Source organism: Protopterus annectens, chromosome 5.part0, assembly GCF_019279795.1.
Source record: "Protopterus annectens isolate FY-2018-M chromosome 5.part0, PAN1.0, whole genome shotgun sequence".
NCBI classification, from domain to species: domain Eukaryota; kingdom Metazoa; phylum Chordata; order Ceratodontiformes; family Protopteridae; genus Protopterus; species Protopterus annectens.
The window spans coordinates 162,814,666-162,835,355 of NC_056735.1; the positions used below are offsets into that span (position 1 = coordinate 162,814,666).

Below are 20,690 nucleotides of genomic sequence, written 5' to 3' on the forward strand. Positions count from 1 at the left end.
CTCTTTGAGGAGGGCCAGCCTTTGAGGAAATGGAGAGGGCCTTGTCTGTTGCAGTCACTCAGGTGGCTCCTTCCTCCTCAGAGCAAATTCCTTTCTCACACTCAGTTATTCGACCTGTCTCCCCACTGGGGCAGCGAATGCCAAATCCTCAGGAACCTCAGATACAGATTCTGTCATCTTCGGATACCTCACCAGGCTATCCCCCTGAGGAGGTTCCTCAAAAGAAGAAGTGCAAGATGAAGCACTTAGATTCCCCACAAGAACTGGTCACAGAAGAAACTGATTTTTGATGAAGGGGAAGGGTCCCTAAGGTCACTCCCTGATGATGACTCCTTTGAAAACATCCCTGAAATTTTGAAACAGAGGGAATGACTGGAAGTCCCAAAATCCTTTCTTGGAAGAATCAGTTTACCTGCAGGCTTTCGGTACTCACCTGTCTACCTATTGGGTGACTCCACCTGCTGATGAGCTCATTCAGTTGATCTCTCAGTGGGTGTGGAAGGCACTGGACACCACTGAACCCATCTCCAAGTGACAGGACAAAATTTTATCTCACCCTGAGGATAAACAATTCTGGCCCAAAGGATCAGTGGTAGGTGCCATGGTCATAGTGGTCGTAAACGAAAAGGAACTTGCTGAGAGGAGTTCCTTTATCCATCCACCCAGTAGGGAGTCTAGGGTAACGTATAGATTTGGGAAGCGGGTTTAGGCTTCACTGACCTTCGCTTTAAGGTCTTTGAATTTCCTGGTACATTTTACCAGACTTCAAAGGGATCTGATCAAGGAGATATTGGATACCCTGGCAGGAGCTGTTACCGATGGAGTCCAAGAAAAAGTTGCTTCCCAGTTGACCACCCTGGAGTCTGTGCCCAACTTGTCCATGAGGCTCATTGAGCATACAGCCAAAGGGACCACTAGAGTGGCGGGTTGAGGCATAGCCATAAGAAGACATGCCTGGATGCATCTTTGTGATTTTTGTGGAGCCATTTAAGTCTTCATTCATCAATACATACTTTGATGAATCATCTCTGTTTGGCCCGAAAGTTAGAGAGACATTATCCGGGTATGAGGAGGATGGTAAGGCCCTGTCTGCTGTGGGCGTATGTTTTTCCATTCCCCAAAGATCTTTTTCCAGGAATCAGAGAAGCGGAGGAAAGATGTGGTTCAAAAAGCCCCAAGGGCCTTTCCAAGACACACGTGGAGTCAGATCCCCCCCCAGGGGCAGAGGGGGGGGGACTACAATGGAAGACTCCATGCAAGTGGCTGTGGTGGTCCTCAGAACCAGGGCTTCAGGGACTCCTTCCTGGGTAAGGCCTTTCAGCGTTCCTGAAAGGAGGCCCAACTGTCTTCCTCTGGAGGCAGTTGGGAGGACGCTTATCCTTGCACCAAAACACCTGGCTAAATATTACAACAGATTATTGGGTGCAAAGGATTATTTCCAGGGGTTATACAATAACCTTGTCACTTTTATCTCCCCGTATGCAAAAAAAAAAAAAATTCCCTGCTGTTCCACCCAGTTAGCAGGAACCAGCAGAATTCAAAAACTACTAGAGAAGACTTAGTCATCCAAGAAGTCCTACCAGACCAAAGAGGATCTGGAACTTACTTCAAGATTCTTCTTAGTGCAAAAAAAAAACAAAAAACAAAAAAAAGACAAGGGACTGGAGACCTATTTTGGATCTCAGTGTGTTGAACAAGTCAGTTCGACAAACAAAATTCTGGATGGTCACATTACAGTCCATTCTTCCATTTTTGGAAAAGGATGACTGGATGTGCTCGATAGATCTTCAGGATGCATATTATCACATAAAAATGGACAAGCTCTAGAAAGATACTCTGCTTCTGCCTGGAAGCCAGTCATTATCCATTCAGAGCCCTGTCCTTTGGTCTCACCACAGCCAGCAAGGTGTCCACCAAATGTGTGGCAGTCATAGCAGCTCACTTGAAACTGCAAGGATTCCGGGTGTTTCTGTAATGGGACGACTGGCTCATTACCGCTCCAACCAGGCATTGGTAATAGAAGCAAGGGATTATGTTCACCAGACCTAATCAAACTTAGGAATAACTATAAATTATGAAAAATCCAAACAGACTCCAACTCAGAATTCAGAGTTTATAGGAACAGTACTAAATAGACAACAGTAGAATCCCTTCCATCTGTGAGACTTCAGAAAATCAGAACACAGGTTCAAAAAATACTTCACAGCAAGAGAGTACCTGCTCATTTAATTTTACAGGCTCTAGGCTCCATGGGAGCAGCAATAACTCCAGTTCAACTAGCAAGATATCACATGAAAATTCTACAAATGGCTGCTGGCATATCAGTGGTTTAATACTATACCAACCAATGTCAGATCAGATTTTGATCACCAATCACTGCAGAAAAGATCTAGCTTGGTAGAACCATTCAGAAGAAATTTTCCTGGGTTGCCCTTTCATCCTTCCAGAACCCAAGGCCATAGTGACCAGGGACGCCTCCCAGATTGGGGGGGGGGGGGGGGGCATTTTCTGGGCAAGACCGTCCAAGGCACTTGCTCTCCCTTAGAGACCAACTTGCACATCAATTTTCTGGTGCTTAGAGCAGTGCTTTTAGTGACGCATGCCTTTCAAGCTGCTCTTCCTGTGGGAACAATTGTGATTCAAACAAACAATATGTCAGTAGTTTGGTACATCAACAAACAGAGAGGAACCAAATCTTACCCCATTTGTCAAAAAGCACTTAAGAGTGTGGCAGTAAGCGATCCCTTCCAACCTCTTTCTGACAGTAATGCACATTCTGGGGAGTTCCAATGTGATAGCAGATGTATTCTCCTGCCTCATGAGTGGTCTCTCAATCCAACAGTGACGGAAAGGATTTTCTGTCAATGAGGCCAACCTTGCTGTCACCTGTTTGCCTCTCCCCTAAACAACAAGTGCAGCAATTACTGTACCCTGATCTCCCCTCCAGGGGAGTCACAAAGAGACACTCTTCTCCACACGTGCCCCCTCGGACTCCTATATGCCTTTCACCCAATACCTCTAATCCCAAATTCTTATGGAAAGCACTCAAGCTGAAGAGCAAAGTAATCCTCATTGCACCTTACTGGCCTTGACAGATATGGCTCTCCTTTTTTTGGCCCTATCTGATTCAGTGACCTGGGACTCTGGACCCAACTCCAGACCTACTGTCCCATCCAGATAGATTAGTTTGCCTAAACATTCTGAACCTCAAACTGACAGCATGGTTTCTCCATTTCCATTAGTTACCAGGTGAGTTACCGTCTCCTCCTCGGTATGTCAAATTCTTCTAGCTTCTCATAAGCCTTCTACCAGTAAACTCTATACCAGTAAAAGGAAGATATTTACCTTTTGTGCTCGTGAAAAGGATATTGATCCCTTTTCTGCATCTATTGATAATATTTTAGATTTCTTGGCTTCTCTCTTCAATGCAGGCGCTTCCCCATTGCCATTAAAATTCAACTAGCAGCAATTTCAAATTTCCATAATGGTTTGGAAGAGTGTCCCTTGGCTTCTCATAAACTTTGCAAATCCTTTTTAAAAGGGACACTTTTGTTGAAACCTCATTTTAAAGATCCTACTCCACCTTGGGCTCTAATTCTAGTACTACAGACCATTGTACATTCCCCCCTTCAAACCATCTGCACACTGTAATCTAAAGTATTTATCATGGAAAACTTTATTCTTGGTGGCAATCACCTCTGCCAGAAAGATTTCAGAAATTCAAGCCTTATTATGTAGACCACCTTATCTGACTTTTCACAAAGAGTTTCCTTACGGACAAATCTCACCTTTCTGCCTAAGGTAGTGTCAGAGTGTAATATCAATCAAATTATTAATTTACCAGTAATCTTTCACAGTTTTAAGAACAAAGGTGAATACTGTTTGCATCTGTTAGATGTTCACAGACAATTGTGTTTTTATCTACACAGAACGAAAGACATTAGAAAATCTAACTAACCTCCCCTCCCTCCACCCCCCACCTCCCCGGCCTTTGAAGACTCATTGGTGGAACAGATAATGTACATAACCAAAATGGGGAAAAACATTGTTTGCATGCACAATGAACAAAAATGCATAAAATTAGTTATTTTCCTTTGTTGTATGAAGGGACTGAGAGGCAGAGATACTGTAAGTGAAAAAGGCAGTTACAAATTCTAATCTAATCTTACGAAAATCTACCCAGTACTAATATCTACTGCTCTTATAATTAAACAACATACATTCCGGAATTCTGCACTCACATGTAATATTTTTGCACTTTTCAAAATCTGTGGTTTTGTGCTATGAATATATGTTAAACTTATTTAATTAATTTCTTAATTGGGCCAGTGCTTTGATTAATAACGGTCCAATCTCAGACTGACCCCAAAGTCAGGAAGGAAGATTAACATAAATGTTAACATTATTTACACACTTTAGAGGAGTTTCAACAGATATAGTACAAGTGAATCAGTTGGCAGTGCCAGTGAGTTATAAAATAAACATATTAAATAAAAATCTGCATGGTAGTAGTTGCCATCCTTCCCATCTAACAACTTCTTTACCCGATGGAGAATTATTACGTCTATGTAGAGTCTGTAGTGATGAATTCGATTTTTTAATGAAGCTGAAAAAAACTATTAATATGTTTACGGCGGTTATGAGAAAGACTTAGTTATGGAATCTTTTCAGAGGGTCATTACGGGGCATAAACATATATGTAAACAAACTAATACGAATTGTAGTGTTCATAGTAATAATAAAACAGTTGATAAAAATAAGGAAAACATATTTTGTAACAACATATAGTACATTCAATGATAAATTAATTAATTTGCTTAGATATTACTGACAGTTTTTTAAATTACTTAATAATATCCCTTTGATTTCTTATAAATGTGGATGTAGCTTAGGGGATATGCTTGTTCATAGCTGTTTTATTCTTCCCATTAGTCAAATATATACAGTTTTTAATAACCCCGTGGTGGATACCTTGCCTTGTGGTAAGTATTGTAGTTGTAGATATACAGTACATTCCTTTCAAAAAAATAAATAATTTAAAAGTTTAACTCTACTAAAAGACTTTTATGCAATACAGAGGACATTATTTATGCCCTTAAATGTCCTTGTTATTTATTTTATAATGGAGAGAGTAAGAGAGCCTTTAAATGTACAGTACAGGAACATACTAGGGATATTAATAGCTTTACATTTTAAACATCACATGATGTAATTATTATTATTATTACAAGGTACTATTTTGGAACAAATAGAATCTGTATGTCCTCCCTGTGGTAGTGTGGGTTTCCTCCGGGTGCTCCGGTTCCCTCCCACATCTCAAAGACATGCTGTAGGTGGATTGGACACACTAAAATTGGCCCTAGACTTGACTGCGTGCATGTGTGTGCCTTCTGTGGAAGGTTGGGTGCCAGGCTGGCAACTCTACACCATACAACTCCACTGCCAATCATGAGCGGACAGGTGATCCACTGTGGCGACCGCATATTAAATAAAAGCAGTTACTGAAAGATGCTTCGTGAGGTTTGTGCTCTCTCAAGAATTTAGTAACAACTATCAAATCCATTTAAAAAACATTAGGACTACCTTATTTGTAGATATTCAGGTGTTTGCAATGAGTGAAGCAGATGGGTTCCACATCTGACGCTGTAAAATTTACTGATTAGTTGGTGATGTTGTCCTTTGCAAACAAGCTCTATCACTCATGGCAAACACATTTAACATACGCTCTAAGTACAAACATGTTTCATCCTCCTAGCCAGTGTTTTTATTTCTAACTTTTACTGGGGGCTTTGTTTTACTGTACTAACCACCTGGATGTGCAGTAGCAAACCCCGCCCACCACCCAGAACCAGGTAACAGGTATGAAAATCTATGACTACTCGTGTTGATATCTTCTTTTTCCATATGAATATTCAGCCTGCATTCTAAGCATGAGGTACACAGATTCTGCAAACTTGTTATAATACCAAGGAATAAAAGTTGTTTGGATTAAATAGTCTTCTCTCTAATAATGATGAAAGGTGCATGCCCTGCTGTATAGAGTCATAGCAAGTAACTAGGCTATTGGCCCTGAGGCCCTTATAAGCCTAGCCAAGAGTTTAGCCCATGTTTAGACAAGTCAGCTCCCAATGCCCCTGTCCAGCAGGGACACAACTGGAATCCCAGGGGTATATTTTCTGTTTCCCATCCAGTTATCCAGGTTGCACGGATAATGAGGTACTCTGTTTGACGTGGAATGGGAGTTTATTCCAAAGATGGGGGGAGTCTCTGGGACACAATCTGTCCTGCCAACAAGTCCTCTTGATGTCACAGATCAGGTTGAGGTTGCGCGTGCGGGTTACTCGAGTGGAGCTTGACTTGCGAATATGCAGCAGTCCCATCGAGGTGGGGTCTGAGATTGTTTTGTATGCCAGACAGGTCACCTCTGAGGAGTCTGTATGAACCTGAGTACAGGGACAGGACTTTTAGCCTATCTGTGTAGGATAGATGTTTGAGGCCCTGGAGTCTCCTGGTGAGTAACCTCTGTGGTCTCTCCAGCTGCTGCATGTGCTTTGCGAAGTACATGCCAAAAGGGGCAGTGTACTCAATAATGGGCCTTATAAGGAAAGAATACAAGGATGTTATGACCGCATTGTCCCTAGATGAGATGCCTTTACTTATGAGGTGGGCCATGTAGAAAGTTTTCTGAACAACGTAAACAACATGGTGGTCAAAAGTCAGGCTGCCATCAACCTGGATGCTCAATCCTTCATGACTGATTGCATTCTTAGGATGTTAATTAATGTGATAATTTGCGGGGAAGTCACACTCCCCAAAGAGGATGATGATGCAATTTTTGGTATTCAGCTTGAGGCCATGTTTCTGGCACCAGTCATTTGTTTGGGTGAGACCCTCTTGGAGGATGCCCACATCACTAGTGGAGTTGATGACAGTACCCAGCTTGCAGTCACCTGCAAACTTGGTCAGCCATAGTCCACTGATTTTGGTCTGGACCTCTCAGAAAAGTATATCCCAAATAACAGAGACCCCAAGACAATCCCTGGGGTACGCTGCTCATTAAGGGTCTACTGCTTGATGTGGCTTCCCCTATTTTGACTAGTTGGGTTCTATCAGTAAGCCAGTTTGCTACCCATCTGGTAACATACAGATTGATGTCTAGTTGAGAGAGTTTATGTATTATACACAGGTGGGGAAGAGTGTTGAAGGTTTTGGCCAAGTCAAGGTAGGCGGTGTGCACCATCTTCTCCTCATCCATGTCTTTCGTGACTGTCTCAATGAAATCGACCAAATTCAACTGACATCACCTCCCCTTGATGAAGCCAAGCTGTGTGGGATCGTGTTTGGAGGTTGCCATTGTCCTTGTTAATGAGGTGCCTGATAATTCCTTCCATGGCCTTGCAGATCAGGCTAGTTAGGCTGATGGGTCTATAATTTCCCAGATTGGTGGACGCTCCACCTTTGTGCAAAGGGATGACAGTGGCGGTCCTCCACTCAGCTAGGACAAAACCAGTACTCAGGCTTTGGATGCATAGGGTGCCTAATGGTTCAAGTTCCTGCCCGAGTTCATGTAGGATGCAACCTGGAATGTTATCGGGTTCCATGGAGGCTGTATTTTTTGCCTTTGAGAGGGCAGTGATGACCTGTTCCTTAGAGATAAGGGGAGTGGGGCAGGTACTGGGGATGGCCTGATTTACTGATGGCGGGGACAGAGGGGTGAAGTTTTCGATGAATCTGTCAGCCAGTGGGTTGGCTATATCTACGTCATTTACGTATGTGGTGTCCTTGACTACCAGTTTGGAGTAGATATGGGCGCTTCCTTTGAGACTGCAGACATATGTGAAGAAGGCCTTATGACTGTTTCTAGTAGATGTGGCCAATTTGGACTCAAGGCTTGCTTTGGAGGATTTCACTGGTGCTCTTATTTGCTTGTTCAGGCTAAGGAGAGATTGCTTCCAATTGGGCACCTGCTCCTTCTTGGTCCTGGACAGCAATTTTTTTCCTTTTGTTATAGAGTTTATTTATTGCAGATGTCCACCAGACAGGTTTACTCTTCCTTGCAGAGGATGATTTTGTTCTGTCAGGTATTCCTGATTCCATGCATCTATATAAATGCTCGTACAATACTTTGTTGTAGATATGGACATTGGTGCCAGTTCCTACAGAGGGGGAGGAGGCTGTGAAGCTGTTTATACCATCCCTCAGGAGGTTGTAATCAGTTTTGGAGAAGTTTTTTTGTTTGACCCTAGCTAGAGGGGGATCAGGGAAGTTGGTGACTTCAAAAATGGCAGCTTTATGGTTGGATCTTATCAGGGAGGATGATACTCTAGGGATGCTGCAGTGATTACTCAAGTTGGTTAAAACCAAGTCCAAGATATTATCACCTCTTGAGGGGGGTATCGACTAGCTGTACCAGGGCATTTGCACTGACATAAATCGATGAATCTCTGGATATTTGTGTTCTGGCATGAGTAGTTCTTCCAGTCTATGTTTGGCTAGTTAAAAGTCGCCCAGGATAAGGGTAAAGGATTGAATCTTGATAGATTCAAAGAGGTCCAGATGGGACCCTGTAGTTAGCTATGATTTGAATAGGGGTTTTGCCAATGGTTAACTGCACCTGGAGTGTCTCATGTTTGTCATATTGTTTGACCAGCCTGGAGTTGTGTATGTCTTTGATATATATTGAAACTCCGCTTCCTTTGGCTTTGCTGCCCACAGTTTGCAGTCTGAATGTATGACAGGATGAGTAACCAGGTAAGGATGAAGTGCTCTCTACAGCTTTGAACCAGGTTTCTGTGACTGCACAAGCATCTTCCAGGGTTAAAAATACTTGCAATGAGTGCAGTTTCATGTTTAGACTCCTAGCATTTAGCAGCGTGACATTTAATTTGTGTTTTGTTGAAATTTTTATGTTGGTAGTTTTGACCTCATTACCTTTCCTAAAAAAAGCACTATTGGGGAGGCAAGAGCCTTTGCCAGAAACCTGAAGTTCAAGTGACACAGATGCAGGCCATCTCTGGCAAAGCATCGTGGTCTGTCGATCATATCTTCCCAGGCTGTCAAGTACTAGATCCCCCTGGAGTGACACCAGAAACTAAGTCAATTGTTAAAGTCAATCATTTTCTGTTTGTATTGATGTATCATTCTGGGTGATGGTAGAATGCTGCTTAAGGCTAGGGACATACCTGCCTGAGACACATGTTCGGTGAGCTCAATCATGTCTCTCTTCATATAGTCCAGGGAGTTATGTCTCAAGTCATTCACTCCAACATGGACTATGACAGAGTCATAACAGTATCTGTTGTTGAGAAACTTGAGTGTGTGTGTGTGTGTGTGTGTGTGTGTGTGTGTGTGTGTGTGTGTGTGTGTGAGAGAGAGAGAGAGAGAGATACTGTGGATTCTGGCACCTGACAAACAAATAACCGTGACTTTCTCCTTATCCAGCCTGGTGCGAGGCACACCTGTGTGTCTCACAACTCCTATGACTAATACGTTGGGTTTATGGTTAAGCCTTAGTGGCTGTGACACCCAAGTGTGTGGACTATGCATGGTATGTGGTGGAGTTCATGTGTGTTTTTGTGTTGGAGGTCTCCTATGTTTGGGTATGCTTTTGTTGAGAACCTAAGCATATGTGGGCGTGTGCTGTGTAGGTGTGAGTGATGTGACGACAACCTTCTCAGTGCCAGATATACCGGCTTGTGAGGGAGAGAGCATTGTAATTGCATCTCTCACAAATTGTGTTCCTAGGTGGTAGTAGTATATAGTTGTTCGTGTATACGAGGCAGTTTCTCTCAGGATGCCCATATCAACCAGACTGGCAGGAGAAACTGCAGGAAACTGTCCATTCATACTTGTCCAAATTTGAGGGAAAGAGGTTAGGGAGAGGTAAGGGGTAGACCTAAAGCCCAAGTGCTTAAACCAAAATAAAGGGGCTTAGAATAACACATACAATTTAAACAGGCTATTAACAAGCAGTAATAACTGCAGCAGAAAAAGATGTAATTGACCACTTTAGAGAATAAGCAGCAGAAAAAGCAAGGAAATAAAATTTAAAAACGAAATGAAAGGAAAATACGTACAACTTGTAGTAACGTTAAACCCTATACTGACCCACTAAGGGATATGTAGCACCATCACTGTTAAAGGCAAGAGTATGTCATCTGCAAACAATGGTTATTTCTTTGAAGTATAACAAGTACAGTAGGATCTGTAAACCGCATGAACAGTAGAAAAAAAGGTCAGCTCTCTGAACTACACTGAACAGCAGCAAAAAGAAAAGCTGTGATATTGTATGCAAACGATGGCGGTGCACAGTTGACAGTGACATGATGCATATGAGTAATCCTTTTCCTGAATGAAGGGCAAGCTTGGAGTTGGTATACATAATTTAGGGGGGTGGGGGGCACAGCACCCTTGCAAAAGCGAACAACATTACATACAATAGGTAACTGTACTGCCCCCTTGATGAATATTTATGTGAACGGTGAAGCAAATCTGTATGGCATGTCAATCATGCATTATTTGCATACAATATCAGGTCCATTTGGCATGCCACTCAGGCCACGCCCACTTCTGTGCAAAACTACTGGGGGTATTATAGTAAAACATTGTCTTACTGGGATTGATGCACATACCAGCCGCATCCAGAAATTTTCATTTTGCACTCGCATCTTTATAATGTTGCCTTGTTCCCATGTTCAACATGTGTACACCTCTCCAAATGCTGCCCCTTAGATATACAAGATTTTATTATCTTTTTCAACTGTTTGCCCCTGCAGTATTTAAAAATATATTATTTTTCAAATTAGCAGGCTTATTTAAATCGCAATCTGTCTACAGAACTAGGATGAAGTTATTAGTTTAGGCAGTTAGACATGTTTGTCTACTTCAGACTCATCAAGCCTCTTAATGTTAACCTGGCTACTTGGTTCCAAGTTCCAACATTTCTCTCATCTTCAGACCGACAACTACATCGTAAATTTCATATTTTATTCTGCAGTAAGTCACTTCAAGCACCCTGCACTCAGCATCTCTACATTATATAACAATTATATGTACTATAAGAGCTGTTTAACAATCCTAACCTTTAGTACACAGTCAGTTTCAACCAAGCACGTCTTCAAATCCTCTTTCACACCAGCACAAGGGGATGGATCTTCTTCTTTATCTTCCAAGTACTTTGTCATTGTTACTGCCTACATACGCCTCAGACAAATTCACCAAAAATCAAGACCACTGGTTCAGACCCAAAAGTATTTTAGTCTATAGCGCCTCAGTACAAAACCTTCCAGGAGTTACAAAATTCAGCTAAAAATGCGCTACCTTTTATACAAAAAAAACCCCTCAAATCAATCAATAATACAATCAAACAAATAAATAAAATACTTCCAATTAACCTCTCCATTCAGTCCCATAGGGACCAAAGTATCATATTTAAGAATAAAGACAGACTCTTTGTATAACTGTTTTTCTTTGAAAATAATTTTATCATCATTTTCAACAAATACTTGCTGTAAAATACAACCTTGAATCATAGAAAAATCACTGCCATGTACATCTCTAAAATGACATACCAAAATCCTGTCCTTCTTTTGATTTTTTTATGTCCCTGATATGTTCCATTAACCTCACTTTAAAACTTATTTTTGTTTCAACAATATAAAAGAAACCGCACTGGCATCTTAAGGCATAAATAACCCCCTTGTTGTTACATGAAAACGTCTCCTTGGTACATACTTGATTTTATTCATATATTCAAAGGAACATCATATATATTTGCAAATAGAACAACTTTTCCATTTATATGTGCTCGATGTTGGACAAACAAGGTTACTTTTTGGTAAGACAAAATTTCCATGAACAAGCACATCCTTTAAACTTCTTCCCCATTTGTGTGACATCATAAGGTGCTTACTCAAATTTTACTCAAATCCCCATCTTTGTGGATAAAATTCCAATGATATCTTACAATACTACTAACTTCTTCACTTGGAATGTTATATGTGCTAACAAAATACATTTGTTCATTCTTGTTTCCACCATTCTCTCTACCCCCCCCTTGACCCACAACCGATCACTAACATTGTTTTTTGATTTTAACAAAAAAAGTTTTTGGTTAGTTTCATCTATTGCTTTCCTACTATAACCTCTATTATAAAATATAATGGAAGTATTGTATATTTCTTCCAACAAATTTGTCTCAACATTACATATTCTAGACAATCTTAAAAATTCACCAAATGGCAAAGATGATAGAACATAGGGGGATAACAAATAGTAGCATACGGATACTGGCTTCCATCTAAAAATTTCCCGTTTACCCCAGTAAAAATGTTGCCATCATCCAAACCCTTAAGTGTCAGATCTAGATAAGAGACCTGGGTTCCATATTGTAGCCCATCAAAAGACAAACTGAATGTATTTTGTTGTAAATCAGCAACAAACTGCAAAATTTCACTCTTGCCCCATCATATATGAAAATTAAATCTATAAAACAAAAATAATATTTTACATAATTCTTAACATAATTACATTTATACAAACATACTAATTCAAAATAAGCCATGAATAAGTTTGCATACATGAAGGCAAATGGTGCCCCATGGCTGTTCCCTGTTTTTGCCTAAGAAATTCATTATATGCAAAAAATTATTACTTAAATAAAAATAAGTCAAATCAACCAAATAATTTGTTAAGGGGCTATCCCCCAAAAAATACATTATAGCATGAAGTCTATCTGTATGTTGGATTGATGTATATAAACTTTTAACATCCAACATTATCCAGTACATGTTTTAATTCCACTTAACATGAGAAATCTTATCCAAAAAATTCAAAACTATCTTTAATATAGGATGGAATTTTCAAGACATACAGTAAAAAAAATATTATGTAACAAAAGCCCAACTCCATGTAAGAAATATTTGCAAGCTGAAATAATGGGATGCCCTGGTGGGTTATTCATGTCTTTGTGCGGTTTAGGCAAACAAAAAAATGTAGCTAGAACACAACCTTCACTATTAGATTTTTTATGTACGTCATCATCTGTAAAATACCCTAGCCTCACACCTTTTTGTAGGTAAACTCAGTTATAGCTTGTTTATAACATTTCATGTCATCATTTTTATATACATCTTTATTCTGTAAATACTCCAAGCACATTTTCTGATACTGATGAAAATGCATTACTACTACTTTATTTCCCTTATCCGATGGCTTTATAATTAAATCCCTTCTTTCTTGCAGTTCTTTTAGGGCTTTCCATTCTCTTAATATCAAATTATAACAAATATTGTTCTTATTATATAACATCACACATTTCATTCATGGCAAATGTTAACACTAAATTAAAATGTATATTTTTTTTCATTAGAATGGGGGATATATCTGCTTTTCATAGGCACAACAGAAGTGTCAATAGAATAAGCATTATTTTCCACATGTTCCACAGACATATTCAAATCTGAAAAAACAAGAATGAAAACTTTCTTCCATAGAAATATCAGCACATGGTAATTTAACATCACTATTAGCATAAAAAACTTAAGGTGCAACTTACGAACAGAAAACAGAATATTTCCTGATTTAAAATATGCTTCCTAGGTAGCACAGTAGGGACATATTTTAGCCCCAAATTCAAAACAGCAAATTGTTCATCTGACAAAATACATCCAGAGAGATTTACAACTATATTACGGTTAATATTAAAGTCATTGCCACCTGCCTCTTTTGTTGTTGAAATGCTGTGCATGCAGTTGTTCTTCTTGCAAATATATATGTTCCTTTGAATATATGAATAAAATCAAATATGTACCAAGGGGATGTTTTTCATGTAACAGCAAGGGGGTTATTTATGCCTTAAGATGCCTGTGCGGTTTCTTTTATATTGGTGAAACAAAAAAAGTTTTAAAGTGAGGGTAATGGAACACATCAGGGACATAAAAAATCAAAAGGAAGACAAGATTTTGGCATGTCATTTTACAGATCTACATAGCAGTCATTTTTGTATGCTTCAAGTTGTACTTTAGAGCAAGTATTTGTTGAAGATTATGATGAAATTCTTTTGAAAGAAAAACTGTTATACAGAGTCTGTCTTTATTCTTAAATATGATACGTTGGTCCCTATGGGACTGAATGGAGAGGTTAACTGGAAGTATTTTATTTAAATGTTTGATAGTACTATTGATTGTTTGTGTTTTTGTATAAAAGGTAGCACATTTTTAGCTGAATTTTGTAACTCTTGGAAGGTTTTTTAACGAGGCACTAGAGAATAAAATACTTTTGGGTCTGAACCAGTGGTCTTGAAATTCACCAAAAATGCCTATGTTTCATTTACACTATTTAATATCTGATATCAGATAAGTACAAATCCATCTTAATCACAGTGCAACGTAATGCAAGTAAAACATACTTTTGAACTTCTAACTGCCACTTACTAGCATGTAACCCAAGGTGCTTTGTGTGGCACTACCGGGTGAGAGAGTACAAACACTGCCCAATGTACTTTGGGAGCTGTAGTGCTCAAATGAGAATTTTTCTTGAGCAATATTAAGACTTGGCATTGCGACCATACACAAACTACATTTCCCAGCATTCAGTTTAGAAGGCACAGTGACCAGAGGCAAAGTGTTCCAGATAGTTGCTGCAGCAAAAAGGAAGTGAATGGTGCATCTGACTGCACCGTATTTGCATTACAAACACACAAGAAACTACATCTCCCAGCATTCAGTTTAGAAGGCTCTGTGACCATACGCAAAGTGTTCCTGACAGCGTGCAAACTCTGTGCGAGTACGCTTACTTGCTACGTGTTCGATTTGTTGCAGGAAAAAGGAGCTGAGGGGGCTGCATCTGAATGCACCTGTAAAGTTGTTGCTCTTGTTTATAGCAACGTCATTTTCTGGTAAGGGATTATTTTTTATTTGCTATTATTTTACCTTTTGAACTTATCATCAAGTCATTTTAAAGTGACATTTGAATGATCTTGTACCTACACCATCTCTTGATGATTATCATGGGCCTTATTTATATATAGTTAAGAACTTTACCAAAATAAATGGTTTGAATTTTAATGTTAAAGGCCAATATGGGTGACACACAGAGGGCATTATTTATGCCCTTAAATGCCCTTGTAATAAATTTTACATGGGAGAGAGTAAGAGGCCCTTTAAAGGGAGGCTTACGGAACTCATTAGAGATATTGTTAGGAATAAAAAGGAGAGATCCATAGCGGAACATTTTAACAGAGTACATGGGAGGTATCTGCAGATTTGCAGTATGAAAATGTGGATATTAAAAATAAGTTACTATTTAAGGAATCTATATATTTTAAAGTATGATATTTTAGTCCCTGTGACGCCTGTGCCCTGGCCGAGCAATCAAGGAGCCTCCATCCTCACCACTAACACCAGTGAGGGGCTTCTCATATAGGAGGAAACGATAACAAATACACACAGTAAAGTGCAATTTCCCTTAAGAGCACACAGAGATCACAGTCTGTCCCGGGCTGGTCGTTCCTTTGCTCTCTGGGGTCCCAAATAAGACTCCCCACTGGCACAGTTATAGGGTCCAGATCTCAGCCTAGTGGGCAAGCTAAAACCTCCATCACCCTCTGTGTTCAACCAGTGCTTCGTGTCCCTGCCCAAGTAGCTCACACACACACACACACACTCTTTGAGAAGAGTTTATACAACCACGCAGACACTCCAGGGGAAGGCTGGCACAGGCTCTCCAGCTGTGCCCCTTTTTTCCAGACTATATGGTAGTACCAGCTGCCACCACCCACTAATATTTATCAGCTACTCAAAGGCCCTTAAAAGGGTGTCCAATTATTGCTGTGCGATATTCTTCGATTGGTAGTACAACTAAACAGTCAATGCTTATTAAAGTGACTTGGTACAGAATCACTATATACATGCAGTGTACTCTCAGAGCTTAACTTATCTCTACACAAAACAGCCACAGTTGAAAGGTTTTAAAATATTTAATAATAAATAATAAAAACACAAGACAATACTTTTTACTACACGGTGCTAGTCGAGAGTTCTGAGATCACAGAGAAACACAAAATAATTTAGTAGTACAGTTCTGACATCACAGAAAAACAGTCTAATATTTCTAGTTTCTAGCTATTTCTAAGAGAAAACACAAATCTAAGATAAACTTGCATATAGAGCAAGACAGTGCTGGTGAGTTGGATGGTCAAGACAGAAATGCTTAATGCTCTCTGATTCTCTATTTTTAAAATCACATTCCTGGTTCACACTACATCATTCTTCACACTTCCCTGGGTTCCCAGGCTAACAGAAACCACATTTACATTCTTCACCTCTGTGCAGAAACCAGAGCAATAAGGACATTTATGATTGTGAATTCTGTCCATTAACTCTGGCCTTAAAACAATAGCAAGAATTCCTTCATCTAGACTGGCCGGAGCTGTGTTTACATCAAAGGGTCACAACATGCTTTTTTTTCTTGGTCATTAGAGTGCAATGTTGTTACATTTTTTTCAGTTCCACATGTAACACTACTTTTACCATTTAAGACAACAAGCCTGTGGTTTACATTAATATTTACAGATGACAAAATTGTCTTCCAAAATTCTATCTGGCTAGGCTGGCAGCCTTCACCCAATCTTCACAGTACCGAAAGGGTTAAATTTAGAATGTAATTGGAGATTTTTTATTTGATTTTATTGAAATGTTTAATGAAGTGTATAATTAAGTGTTAAATGGTTGATAAGTGTGTATATACAGTGGATATAAAAAGTGCGCACACCCATGTTAAAATGCCAGGTTTTTGTTATATAAAAAAATGAGACAACAATAAATCATTTCAAAACTTTTCCCACCTTTAATGTGACCTATAATCTGTACAATTCAATTGAAAAACAAAAAAAAAATCTGTTAGGGGAAAAAATATTTTAAAAAATGTATAATAAGCTGGTTGCATAAGTGTGAACACCCTTTAATTAATACTTTGTTGAAGCACCTTTTGATTTAATTACAACATTCAGTCTTTTTGGGTAGGAGTCTATCAGCATGGCACATCTTGACTTAGCAATATTTGCCCACTCTTCCTTGCAAAAGCGCTCCAAATCTGTCAGATTGCGAGGGCATCTTTTGTGCACAGCCCTCTTCAGGTCACCCCACACATTTTCTATTGGATTTAGGTCTGGGCTCTGACTGGGCAATTCCATAAGCTTTAATTTTCTTCTGGTGGAGCCATTCTTTTGTTGATTTGTATGCATGCTTGGGGTCACTGTCGTGTTGAAAGGTGAAATTCCTCTTCATCTTCAGCTTTCTAGCAGACGCCTGAAGGTTTTGGGCCAAAAGTTACTGGCATTTGGAACTGTTCATAATTCCCTCCACCTTGACTAAAGCCCCAGTTCCAGCTGACGAAAAGCAAACCCACAGCATGATACTACCACCAGCATGCTTCACCGTGGGGATGGTGTTCTTTTGGTGATGCAAAGTGTTTTTGCGCCAAACATACCTTTTGGAATTGTGGCCAAAAAGTTCAACCTTGGTCTCATCAGACCACATTTTCACACGTGCTTTTTGGGGACTTGATGTATTGTTTTGCATATTTTAGCCGGGCCTGGATGTTTTTGTGTGTTAAGAACAGGCTTCCATCTTGCAACCCTACCCCATAGCCCAGACATATGGAGAATACAGGAAATAATTGTCACATGTAGTACACAACCAGTACTTGCCAGAAATTCCTGCAGCTCCTTCAGTGTTGCTGTAGGTCTCTTGGCAGCCTCCCTGACCAGTTTTCATCTTGTCTTTTCATCAATTTTGGAGGGACGTCCAGTTCTTTGCAACGTCACTATTGTCCCATATTTTCTCTACTTTTTGATGACTGTCTTCACTGTGTTCCATGGTATATCCAATGCTGTGGAAATTTATTTGTACCCTTCTCCTGACTGATACCATTCAACAATGAGATCCCTTTGATGCTTTGTAAGCTCTCTGTGAACCATGGCTTTTGCTGTAGCAGGCAACTGAGCAAATGTTAGGAAAATCCTACTAGGACAGCTGAACTTTATTTGGGGTTAATCAGAATCTCTTTAATTGATGGCAGGTGTGTACCCAAGAAGATTGAATTCTGTAATTAAATCAAAAGGTGCTTCAACAAAGTATTAGTTTAAGAGTATGCACACTTGTGCAACCAGCTTATTGTACATTTTTTATTTTTCATATTTTTTCCCCTAAGATTTGTTTGTTTTTCAATTGAATTGTACAGGTTATAGGTCACATTAAAGGTGAGAAATGTTTTGAAGTATTTATTGTCTCATTTTTTAATCACAAAAATCTGGCATTTTAACAGGGGTGTGTACACTTTTTATACCCACTGTATAAGGCAGGTGTTTTTAAGAAATGCTTTACACTCCTTGAAGGCTTTGTGCCGAGATGTCAGTGAGAGAAGAATAAAGTGTTTTGGATACTGGCTGGTCATTTTGCTGCTTTTTATTGCTTTCAGTACTGGTGGTATATCAGTGTGTTGGTGTTCTTGTCCTGTATTTATGGCCAGTGATCCAAACACAAACCTGCCTTGTATATTTCGAGAATCCATGATGGATAATACACAACAGTCTATGGATAGTTTCCTCATACAGTCAGGTGAGCGGTCTAATCATCATAATGGTGCAAATGTTACCAGACCACGGAACAAATGGGAAGAGGACTGGAACAAACGCTGCAATAATCCATTTGCTACTGTAGGTCGTAAGTTCACATCTTCCCTTACATCAGAAAACAAGGTATTGTTTGACCAACTAGAGAAATGAACGTGGGAAGAAACATGCTGTGTTTTTGAATATTCAAAGTTTGTATAAATATATTGAACTTGATATCACCACAAGGGGACTGAGGGCATACAAAGATCCGTCTATGCCTTTTGACCTCAATAATGAGGCAGATAAACAGTTCCATAAACGGTGGGTAGTGGTAGCCCACAGATGTACCATTGAGTGGGTTACTATACTTTTGGAAAAAAATGGGGTGAAACATCAGGAACTGAAAGAATAAATTAAATTGATATGTGCAACCTTATCTTCAGGTCCGAAAATAGAGTATTTGGACAAATTCTTAATGGACATTAATGTAAAATTGAAATCTTATGAAAGGAATATTGTGGAAAGGAAAAAAGGTAAACTTTTTACAGATAATCTGTACCTATGATAATGGTACGCCTTTTGTGGCAAGAACCAACTGGAAGCGGCCCAGCAATCATGTGAGGTTTGAGGAAGGAGGAGGGAATGGCCAGCGTCTACTTAATTCCTCATTTTTGACATCGGGGAACATGTATTCATCTACACAAGATGAGAATGAAGGAAGGAATGATTATCCTCCACTTCCGACAGCTCAACAGGAGAAGCAGTTTTATCGGACTTTTTGCAATGGTCCAAATAATCAAGAGGCAACTCAGGGGAGGAAATGCCAACAGGAATCTACAGCCCTGCAGCAAAGGAATATCAGCCACAGGAGCATTACAAAAGAGGTAAATGGTAACCCGTTGCCTCTAGATGATTGTGACTCTTACATTGTCAGTTTATCTGGACATAATTTTAGTGACTGTGAATATGCACTTTTTAACTGTGGTTTGAAATTCATACCTACGGTTTTACCACGACTGCGTGAAATAAAATGTGACAGTTACAGACTGGTGAGGAAGTTACATTTGAAGAGTTTTTTAATGGCAATTCATATAATAATGACTGCAATGTCAGTCATGAAAGTAATATAAATGTGTCTGCTGATGAAAGTTTTTATTCATGTCAATCTGGAGAATTTAATGCATATTGCTCTTTATTTAATGCATACTGCTCTTTAGATACAAGCCATACTGAGTATAAGTGTGTTTGCACCACCTTTCAGTCATAAAGGGATTCAACACTTTTCTACCATGTTGAATTTTGCTGTTGAAAGAGGATTTTTTTTACTTTAATAAACCGAAAAATGATATATGTTATAATTTGACTAAAAATTAATGGAAATTGTTAGTATCATTAAGTGCACGGAGAAATTTGATAGAGAGGTGGAGATATGCTCTAGAGAGGAGAGGAATGAAGGTCAGCAGGACTAAGACAGAAGATATGTGTGTGAATGAGAGGGAGGATAGAGGAATGGTGAGGATGCAGGGAGTAGAGCTGGCGAAGGTGGATGAGTTTAAATACTTGGGATCAACAGTTCAGAGTAATGGCGAGTGTGGTAGAGAGGTGAAGAAGAGAGTACAGGCAGGGTGGAGTGGGTGGAGAAGAGTGTCAGGAGTGATTTGCGACAAATGAGTACCAGTAAGAGTGAAAGGGAAGGTCTACAAGAGGGTAGTGAGACCAGCTATGTTATATGGGTTGGAGAAAGTGGCATTGACAAAAAGGCAGGAGTCAGAGCTGGATGTGGCAGAGTTAAAGATGTTAAGATCTACACTGGGTGTGACAAGTGTAGACAGGATTAGGAATAAGTATATATTAGAGGGTCAGCCCAGGTTGGATGGTTTGGAGACAAAGCCAGAGATGCGAGATTGCATTGGTTTGGACGTGCTGAGGAAGGATGCTGGGTACATTGGGAAAAGGATGTTAAGGATGAAGCTGCCAGGTAAGAGGAAAAGAGGAAGGCCTAAGATAAGGTTTATGGATGTGGTGAGAGAGGACATGCAGGTGGTTGGTGTGAAAGAGCAAGATGCAAAGGACAGGA

At 39.7% G+C, this 20,690-nt stretch overlaps 1 protein-coding gene across 4 annotated transcripts in view; it reads right to left on the reverse strand.

The window, feature by feature from the left end:
- The window catches only part of LOC122802531 (cytochrome c oxidase assembly factor 5), a 255,614-nt gene that overhangs the window by 232,040 nt on the left and 2,884 nt on the right, over positions 1 to 20,690 (reverse strand). The window contains exon 1 of one of the 4 annotated variants that reach the window (XM_044072190.1): positions 11,082 to 11,183. The exons of the other annotated variants lie outside the window; for them this stretch is intronic. Within the exon in view, the coding sequence (XP_043928125.1) occupies positions 11,082 to 11,183 (102 nt within the window). Of the gene's footprint in view, positions 1 to 11,081; positions 11,184 to 20,690 lie in introns of those variants that run through there. 4 annotated transcript variants of the gene reach the window in all.